We start from the raw sequence: 9,326 nt of genomic DNA, 5'->3' as shown, positions 1-9,326 counted from the left end.
TCTCTTCCTTTTGTTTTTAGCCTGAACTTAGTTTCCGTTCACTCGTTAAGCTTGTGCTGATGGAAGGAACACATTGGATGTTCTATTAGAATTGTGTTATAACCATAGAAGGCATAGTGGTATGGATGTAGAAGGAGGCCACAAAACTGGAGCTTGGCCTCCTGCTAAGCAAATAGGCCAAGCATCTAATCTAGCTGGCTGCTTAGGGAAGAAAGGGGGCAGTCTAGGACAGCGGTCGGTTGTGTCGAATGCACATTGCTGTTGTCTGCATTTGTAGGGTTCTAGTAAACCTAGCGTAGAGGTAAGCTCCCTGAGCCGAGTCATCCCCCACACTTCATGTATCGGTCACGACCCTCTCCATTTGTAAGGAGCTAGCTTCTGCTGTCTGAAAGGTGGAAAGCGATTTTCTTTCAGAAGAACATTGGAATTCAGTTGCTTTCTTACTCATAGGTCTCGGGTTGGAGCTTGTTGGTTGGGGGGTTCTGTTCTTAGCAAACTGGCTCTGGAGATGGCCATGATTTCATAGGAAGTCTATGCATGATTGTGGATTTGTAATCAAATCCTTATTTTGTTATAAGTTATAATTAGTTCTTGTCCTAAACCCTAAAACTGTTTAGATCTCGCCCATCGCCATGAGTCTGATCATCTTGACTGGTATCACCACTCCAGTTGCTATCGCTTCTCTTCGCGCGCCCTATACTCGGAACACCAGGCATTGTATAACTCCCTATCCAGGCGAGGAAGGTTTTTCTTCTTCCAATTTACATCAGGCTTATCGTCATGCTTGTGTGAATGATTGCTAGTGATAATCGGTGGGAAGATGCATGGATAAATACGTTGGCCGAAAAAGTATGTTCCTTGGGCCTTGACAGCACAAAGGAATTCATTGCCGGAATGGCCTGAGATGGACACTCGGAACACTACTACACGTAAACGCTACAGTTCCGGGTGTTCAATGCCAGAAATAAAAACAATGCACATAAGGCTGTCGTCGTCGATTTTGGTGTTGAATGGAAAGCAATTGTCTAGAGGAGGAGGAAGTATCTGTTGGAAAATATTAGTATTTAGGTTTACTTTAAAGTTGGGTTTTTTGGGCTTAGCCCGTTAACATTAAGGTTTCATTTTCTTACCTTTTAAGGTTAGGGTTAGTTTATTATATATAGCATACTTGTTATTTAGTTGAAAATAAGTTAATCATAATGTAGTCTCTTGGAGTTTTGTAGTCGTTTCAGCATTCTTGTTTGTCAAATTATATTCTATTTTGTAGTCTTGTTTGTAGCGCACTCTGATATTCAATCGTATCTTCTCAAGCTCAACTTAGCTTCTGAGCTAAACCATCACCGAGTTATTTTGTGAGGAAGAAGACGATTCGAATTAGTATGGCGGCACCTCATGCTGACATTGATTTAATCTTTTATCTTCTGGATTTGGGGCTGTGGTTTATTGAACATGAACAAGTTTACACAGAAGAAATTTGTGTTGCTTCGAGATGGCAATATCGATTTCAATACGCCATCATACATATGCCATCGATGTGCACGTCAATACGCCATCATGCATAAGGTCGGCGTCCTAAAGAATATTTTTAGCTTCATTCTTGATTACGAGTATTTGCGGTGAAGAAGACTAACTAAAATATAAACAGAAGTATTAAATAAATTCCATAAAAGAAAGAAGTATTGAATAACTTGTAAGTTAGATGTTTAATGTTTAAATCTGTTAAATAACGAATGGCGAATTCGATACTAAATTAAGTTGTAAATGAGGTGGTTTAACTGAATTAAAAATAAAAAAATTGACAGGGAAAGAAACCCGCCTGTCAACAAGGTCGCAAGGGCGTTTGGCGGGGAAAATTATCCAACAAACCCCGGCCAAGCGAGCGAAAGTCAACCAGTACAGTCCAATCCAATCCAGACCGCCACGCTTCCCCCATTCTTAATCCACGCTTTTCCTTAGGCTTAATCCACTCCCCCATTCCCCTGATCAAGAATCCCCCTTTCTAACCCTAATTTCCTCTCCCGATTCCGCTGCGCATCAATCGTTGACTTGATTTAGCTCTCTTCTTCTTTCATTAACCGACATGGACGACATGAAAGACAAGTTCAAGGGCTTCATGAAGACCACCTTCTCGTCTTCCTCCTCCGCTAAATTCAAGGGCCAAGGCCGAGTCTTGGGATCGTCTTCTTTCTCCGGCACCGCCGATTCGGTCCTCACTCGCCCTAAGCAGACTCCCCAATCGAATCCCAAACCCCTTCCCATTTCGAATTCGAATTCTTCGGTCGCCTCCCCAAATCCCAGGCCTTCGCCTCAGAAAGCGCAGATTCTTGATCAGAAGAAAACGCAAATTCCTGACCAGAGCAAGGCGGAGCCGTCGAGCAATTCGAAGCCCGATCGGAAAACGGATTCTGGGTTTGATCCGTTTGACTCTCTGATCACGCCGGGGAAGAGATCCCAAAACGGGTTTACGCTAAATGTATTCGAATGTCCGATTTGCGGGCAATCGTTTAGGTCGGAAGACGAGGTCTCCGTACATGTGGACAGCTGTGTCAATGCTCCTGTGGAACACAAAAGTGTAGAGGGTGTTGGCGTTTCGGGGTCGCCGGAAAACGGGTCTGAGTCGTCGAGGAGTGATTTGGAAGCTTGCATTGGTACCTTTGCTTCGGGAAATCCGGCTGCAGGGTCGGTTGAGGTTGTTCTTAGGCTGTTGAGGAATATAGTTAAGGAACCGGAGAATGTGAAGTTTAGAAGGATCCGGATGAGTAATCCGAAGATACGGGAGGCCATTGGTGAGGTTGTGGGAGGCATTGAGTTGCTGGAGTTTGTGGGGTTTGAATTGAAAGAGGAGGATGGGGAGATGTGGGCATTGATGGAGGTTCCTAAGGAGGAACAAATTAGTTTAATGAAAAAGGCAACAGCATTACTGGAACCCCCGAAGGTACAAGAAGTAGACACTTTGCCATCCATTGCTTCACTGAACGTGGATGAACCAGTTGAACCAAAGAAGGTCGACCGGCAGGTATGTTAACTCTTTATGCTGTTTAGCGTATTAACTGTCAGTCTGTCGTTGGTTGCTTGTTCATTCTTGTTTCATCTTCTATGGCAGTCTTAGCATGCTAATAATCATTGATCATTTACTTAATATATCTTGGAATATCCTTCCCAAAAAGTTATAAATGTTGTTATGATAGGATTATAGAATTTCAGTGTCGATGATTGGAAAGCAATACTATAACTCGAAAGTGACCAAAACCTTCGGTAGCTACTTCTAAATTTACATGGGATCCCTGAGTTAATTGCTCGTCTTGAGACTTGCATTGGTCAACTAGGCTGGTTTCAAAGTAGGCTGTTAGGCAGAATATAAAGAAGTGACTTCTTATCGTTTGATAATATAGTTTGTCCCATTCCATTTATTCACAAGAAAATCAAGGACACACTCTTGAAGAATTCGATGTTGCATTGTATGTTAAATTTTAAACCAAAAGTTTATTGGTAGAATCCAGTTAAATGATGGTAAAAGCACTGCTGCCCAAAATTCCAGTGAAAATGATGTGTATTATAGAGAAAATTTTCTATAATCCAGTTAAATGTGTATTAAGGTTCATCTTGACGTTTAAGTAGTTGGAAATCAGATAAAATGTTCTGGTCCAGTGTTCTTGATAAGAAATTTTCCTAAATTTCTGGCAACCATTGAAATGATCAAGCTGGTTACAGATCAGTGCTTATTTGAAGTGTATTCTATCTAATAACCTGAGTGCTTCCTTCGTTTTTTTTACCATTGTTTTTTTTTTTTTTTTTTTGTACCATTAAAGTTAAACACATACCCGTATTTGTTATTGTGGGATTCCTTCGTTTTGTAGATAGTGCTTCCTGTTTCAGACTTATGTCTGATTCATTTTCTTTCAATTAACTACTTGTGGTTTACTGAAATTTGTTTCTTGTGCAGACGAGGGTCTTCTTTTCGGTCTCTGAAAGTATGGCCGCAAGAATTGAAGTACCAGCATCTTTCTACAACCTCACAGCTACGGAGCTGAAAAGAGAAGCTGAAATGAGAAAGAAAAAGATTGAAGATTCACAGATGTTGATCCCAAAGTCGTTCAAGGAAAAGCAGGCGAAAGCCGCTAAAAGGAGATACAGAAAAACTGTTATCCGGATCCAGTTTCCCGATGGAGTGGTGCTCCAGGGTGTTTTTTCTCCTTTGGAGCCAACTAGCTCATTATACGAGGTTAGTCTTTTCCCATCCTCCTAATCCTTTGATCAATTGTCATTCTAGAGTCTAGTTTAGCAAGTTTCATATGGTATAACAGGGTGTGATAAATATTCAGTAAGGAGTGTGCACGTATATGTAATATGTATAGATATGTTGGAACAAGTTTCTGCTTCTTTTTTCAGCTCTCATAGTAATTTTCCAAGCAAACAACTATAAAAATCTGCATCTTCTCCAACTTTTTAGTATTTTGTGTATCATCCTGCATAGTATGTTTCGTTTTTTTATGTTTGAATAAAGATGTAGCCTTTGATGTCTAAAACAAGTTTTGCTTGGAAAATTATTATGCAGCCAGCCCAAATGAGGGAAATGAAAACGAATCTAAAACGTGATACATATACACAATTTGTGTCCGAGTGTATTTGTTCCTTGTGCATTTGTTTCAAGTTAGGAGTTCAACGTTGTTTATTTTTCTTTTTATTTGGTCTTGATGAAACCAGTATGTGAGCTCAGCGTTGAAAGAGCCTAGTTTGGAATTCGAGCTGTTAAATCCTGTAGCTATCAAACGGCGGGTGATCCCTCATTTTCCAGCAGCAGGAGAGAAAGCTGCAACACTAGCTGATGAGGATTTGATGCCCTCGGCTCTTGTCAAGTTCAAGCCCATCGAAACAGATTCGGTTGTTTTCACAGGGCTGTGTAACCAACTCCTTGAAATAAGCGAACCACTTACGAGCGGTTCAGCTGTTGCTCCTGTATAAGCTTTTAGCCGTTGGTGTCTTGGTGCATTTGCTTCTCCCATTCATGTTGTAGTTGTTCAGCCAAATAATCTTTTGGATGTCCATTTTTTCGCCTTGCATACACAATAGACCACGCATGGGATGAAGCGTGTATTTTTTGTGTGATGTTGATTTCCCGTGCCGAAATCCCAATGAATTTTATCTTTGTGAATTGAATACCATAATTTTATTTTTGAAAAACGATAAAATTAAGTACGACTTATATATGGTTTTATTCGTATTTATATCGACCTTTTGTGATAAGAAATTTACACAAACAAGTTTCAAAATAATATCAATGTAATTAGTGTGGTCTGGTAATCTGATTCTTTCAAAATTTGACATTCAAAATTTGACACAAAGTCAACTGAGATGAGCTTTAGAAGGGAACATTTAATTATTCTAATTGTGGATATAAAAACCAGAAGGTCACGGTCACAACAGAATAAAAAACTTACATAGATTTTTGTTTCCAAAATAATGAATTTTTAAATTGCAGAAGTTAAAATGTGTAGTTTTTAATTCATGTGGCGTGCCAAATTGTACATTTGAGATGTGGTGATGATTAAACTATGAGTCGGCCAAATGATACACACACACATATATATATATATATGCATCCTTCCTGTTCGTGTTGGGGCACGTCCATGGGAATTTAGAATCAAGTGCCTGTGCGTGGTCAACTTTGCAGTATATGCAGGAGAAGCTGAAAAAAGGGGAAATTAAGGGATTAAATTATGACATATTTTAAGTTTTGAAGGCAGCCTTAGCACATGGTTTTGTTCATTCAAAGATGATAACCGGTGGCCATGCATATTTGTGAATTAAAAATATAGAGCTCAACTGCAGCATGTGTGTTATTAAATAATATTATTCATAAAAATAAAGCATTAAAACACACGCGCACACACACACACATCTTCGCACACATATCAATTTGTCATTAGAAAGAAATATTGAAATGTTTACTCAGTGGTCGAGTCATGATTTTATTATATTTGGATTACGATTTCGATAAAAAAAAAAAAATTCATTACACCTGTTGTGTTGAGCATATGATGGCTATTTATTAAATTTATGAATATTCCCTGAAAGTTTATGATGACATCTATCAATAGCTTATGTGTTCTTCTAGCATCTGCATCTGTCAAAGTGTGCCCAGGCTAGATGATTGTCAAGACCTGGCTCATTGCTTGCCAAGACTTATAGTGAAGCTTTACGTCAAGCATATGTTGCGCACAAGAAATAGAAGAAGACACAGGTAAGAAGAAGAAAATTGAAGAAGGATGAAGCAGCAATAAGTTGTAATTCAACGTTGTTCACTTTCTCCTTAGTTGGGGTCAAAGACAATTAAAGAAGGAAGAAGCAACAATAGGTTGTAATTCAACGTTGTTCACTTTCTCCTTAGTTGAGGTTAAAGATAAATCTATATACGAATCTATGTAGTATTAAGAAGTTGGAGTCATGAGCAGCCATTGATCCCAAGCTAGCTCTGCTACTGTGTCTACTTGCAAGAAAATTAGCCAAACTGTCATTCGAAAAACACGGTATTTTTTCACACTATCATTATAAATCATTGTTCATGAAAGATGTTTCAGGTTAGAATCTTCGTATACGTTAAAACTCCTAAAAGAGAACGAGAGAATAGAGATATTTTAGAGGAAAACGACAAAGGCTGCAAATTATTTAAGTGGGTAGTCAATATTGGAATGTTGATGATATGCATTTGCATGTTTTTATCCTCTAAATTATATGTTTTGTGCTCATTTAAGTTGGAGTATTTGCATGTTGCTTAGCTTAATTGTCCTCATTTTACTGTAGTGTGAAGCTCCAAGTTTCAACCACCATTAAAATACACCACAAAAACTATATAAATGTGACCCGTCGGCTGTCGCATGTCACGTATAACATCGGTTGTGTTATTTCGATCGTTTGACGAATGATTGCTCAGCTTTTTGGTCCCCATGCCAATATGCACCATGATCGAAAACAAACCAAAACAGGTGGCATATTGTAATTGTATGTATACATATAGAAACGACACCAACCAATACCGTTTTACTAGGATCTGTGTGGCTTTAAACGGAATGAATCTTGGCTTGGGAGGAACTAGATATGATATTATTGTGATATATGAATAGTAAAATTCATAATTGAATAATACTTGGTTATTCAAGAATGAGGAAAGATTCTTATTCAAGTATTTTTTGTGTTTGAATTACAGAGTTTTGTGTTTATGATCAGAACTGTTCATATTATGAATCACTTTGTAAAATTCCTCTCTTAAAAAAATGAATTAAAAATAAGATCATTTAGTCAATTTATTGTAGCAAATACATAGACAGTTTGCAATGTTTTTACTAATTCCGTTCATCTATTTTTATACAATTCGATGACTAAACGACTTTAGTTTTAATTGATTTTTTTTTGCAGAGACGATCTTTATAGAGTATTTACAATATGAATTATTCCGATTATAAATATAAAGTTATATGAATCGGCAATGAATAGTTTTGAGTAGGAATACTCATTCTTTGAGTAGCCAAGTATTGTTCTTCCATTATATATGTATGTGTTGTATTTACATTGTGTGAGTCAGATTTGAAACCTCTCTTAACCAGTTTGAGATTTGAGTGTTAGCATGAATTCCACATTGGAGAGATAGCAATAAGTCATGTTTGAAGAGGCTGGTATGCGGAACGTCTCGAAATAAAGCTACCAATAGGCTCATTTAATCGAGATTTAGAAGATGAAATTTCACCCCCACCATCAATAGGTTTAGCCAACGTATTTACAACACCATCTAAAAAAGCCTCCTCTTTAAAAAATAATTTTTTTGGTAAAACATAAATTTTTTTTTTGTCAAGTTCAGCTGGAACAAGGGGCGATGTGCAGATTTTAACAAGGTTTAAGGAATGAAAAGAATGTTGCATTTACTAAGAGCTCGTTTGGGAAGTAATTTTAAATGGTTGAAAATTCTTTTAGAGAAAATGTTTATAAAATCAACACTTAGTAAAAATGCAAGTTAATTCCAAAAAAGAAAAAAAAAAAAAAAAAAAACTACAAGAAGCACCAATTAATCCTGTAAAAGCACTTGCATGAGCATTTCAAGTGCTTTTGGACTCCATTTTTTTTTTTATAAAAGCGTTTACAATCATTTAATCTACAAGTATGTTCCATATATGAGGGTTTTTTTAAATCCAAACTACATGGGTTAATTGAGTTGTTTGTTACATTAAAATATCGAATGCACTTAAAAACAAATAATGGTTAGATATAATATGTATATCATGTGCATAGACGTTCAAATTACAGATCTAGAACGTAAACCTCAAAATATCATTGGGAAGAAAAGGACACTAGAACGTTTTTCTTGTGCAACATAGGGGTTCTTCATCTTGTGGCGCAGCTCACTATTTATGCGAGTGGGGGACATGGCCCAGCTCACAGTCACGGTTTGAGAGAGACTGAAAACTTCCTTTCCTTTTCTCTGCTGGTGGAAAATTAAAACAGAGCGACTGAGAATTTAAATTTGCTAGTTGTGGAAATACTGAAGAGTAAGAATGTCGGGGTCAACAGCTCCTCTATATAGCATGTACTAAACTTTATTTTTTGCCGAAGTTAGGGCTGGTTTGTTATTGCTGTGCTGTGAAAATAAGCTTATTTTTGTTGCTTCACATTTTTAGGGTTTTTTTTTTAATTTTTTTAATCCAAAACTGTGAAAATAAGCTGTTTTTAAGTGTTTACCAAACACCTTTTTAAACTCAACTTTGTTTGATACCTATTTTTTATAAAAGCACATCAGTATCAAACCAGTACTTAAAGTGCAACTAGCAAGCTCTATGCTTCAAATGACGTGATTGAATATCTTATTTAGGTTTTTACCAACCTGATATACTCTCCATAATTTCAAAAATACCGTGACGTGAAATTGGAATTGAATATGGTCCATATGATAGCATACTCACTACTCACGATACGAGATCTTTTACCATTAATTATTCATTGTGATACAATAATACATCAATAAAAAATAAGAAATAAATTATAATTTCAAACTCAGCACAATAGTAACATACATTTTGAATTGCATTTAGAGAAATGTTAAGCATGCTCGTTCATAAGTGGAACTGTTCATGGATTATTTGTCATATTATATTTTTGACATAATTTTCATAATAACATTATAATACATTGTGCGAAAAGTATAAAATAGTGGGGAGTGCATAGATAGTCCGAAAATCTCTGTTGCATTTCTCTTGCAATAAGCTTTACAAATTCTTAAGGATCTCGGCGATTAATCGGCTTGATACGAGGAAATAAGAGCTCGTTTTGATGTATTTTTA

The 9,326-nt window shown here is 37.0% G+C and overlaps 1 protein-coding gene across 1 annotated transcript; it reads left to right on the top strand.

Moving 5' to 3' along the window:
* The first annotated feature begins 1,849 nt into the window (after nucleotides 1-1,849).
* LOC137737347 (plant UBX domain-containing protein 2-like) lies at nucleotides 1,850-5,148 on the top strand. The gene is made up of 3 exons (XM_068476795.1): nucleotides 1,850-3,016; nucleotides 3,944-4,222; nucleotides 4,705-5,148. Exons 1-3 carry the CDS (start codon nucleotides 2,081-2,083, stop codon nucleotides 4,960-4,962), a joined length of 1,473 nt encoding a protein of 490 aa, XP_068332896.1. The 5' UTR covers nucleotides 1,850-2,080; the 3' UTR covers nucleotides 4,963-5,148.
* The last annotated feature ends 4,178 nt before the right edge of the window (nucleotides 5,149-9,326 follow it).

The sequence above is a fragment of the Pyrus communis genome, chromosome 6 (genome assembly GCF_963583255.1).
Source record: "Pyrus communis chromosome 6, drPyrComm1.1, whole genome shotgun sequence".
Lineage (NCBI taxonomy): Eukaryota > Viridiplantae > Streptophyta > Magnoliopsida > Rosales > Rosaceae > Pyrus > Pyrus communis.
The sequence above is the reverse complement of the archived record's forward strand: the minus strand, read 5'-3'. Positions and strand labels throughout refer to the sequence as shown.

What these genes read in the sequence shown, in the direction of transcription:
- LOC137737347 (XM_068476795.1), top strand. Translation starts at nt 2,081, where the DNA reads ATGGACGACATGAAAGACAAGTTCAAGGGCTTCATGAAGACCACCTTC. An exon ending in CAAAGAAGGTCGACCGGCAG is followed by an intron (nt 3,017 to 3,943) that starts GTATGTTAACTC and finishes TTTCTTGTGCAG; the next exon opens with ACGAGGGTCTTCTTTTCGGT. An exon ending in CAACTAGCTCATTATACGAG is followed by an intron (nt 4,223 to 4,704) that starts GTTAGTCTTTTC and finishes TGATGAAACCAG; the next exon opens with TATGTGAGCTCAGCGTTGAA.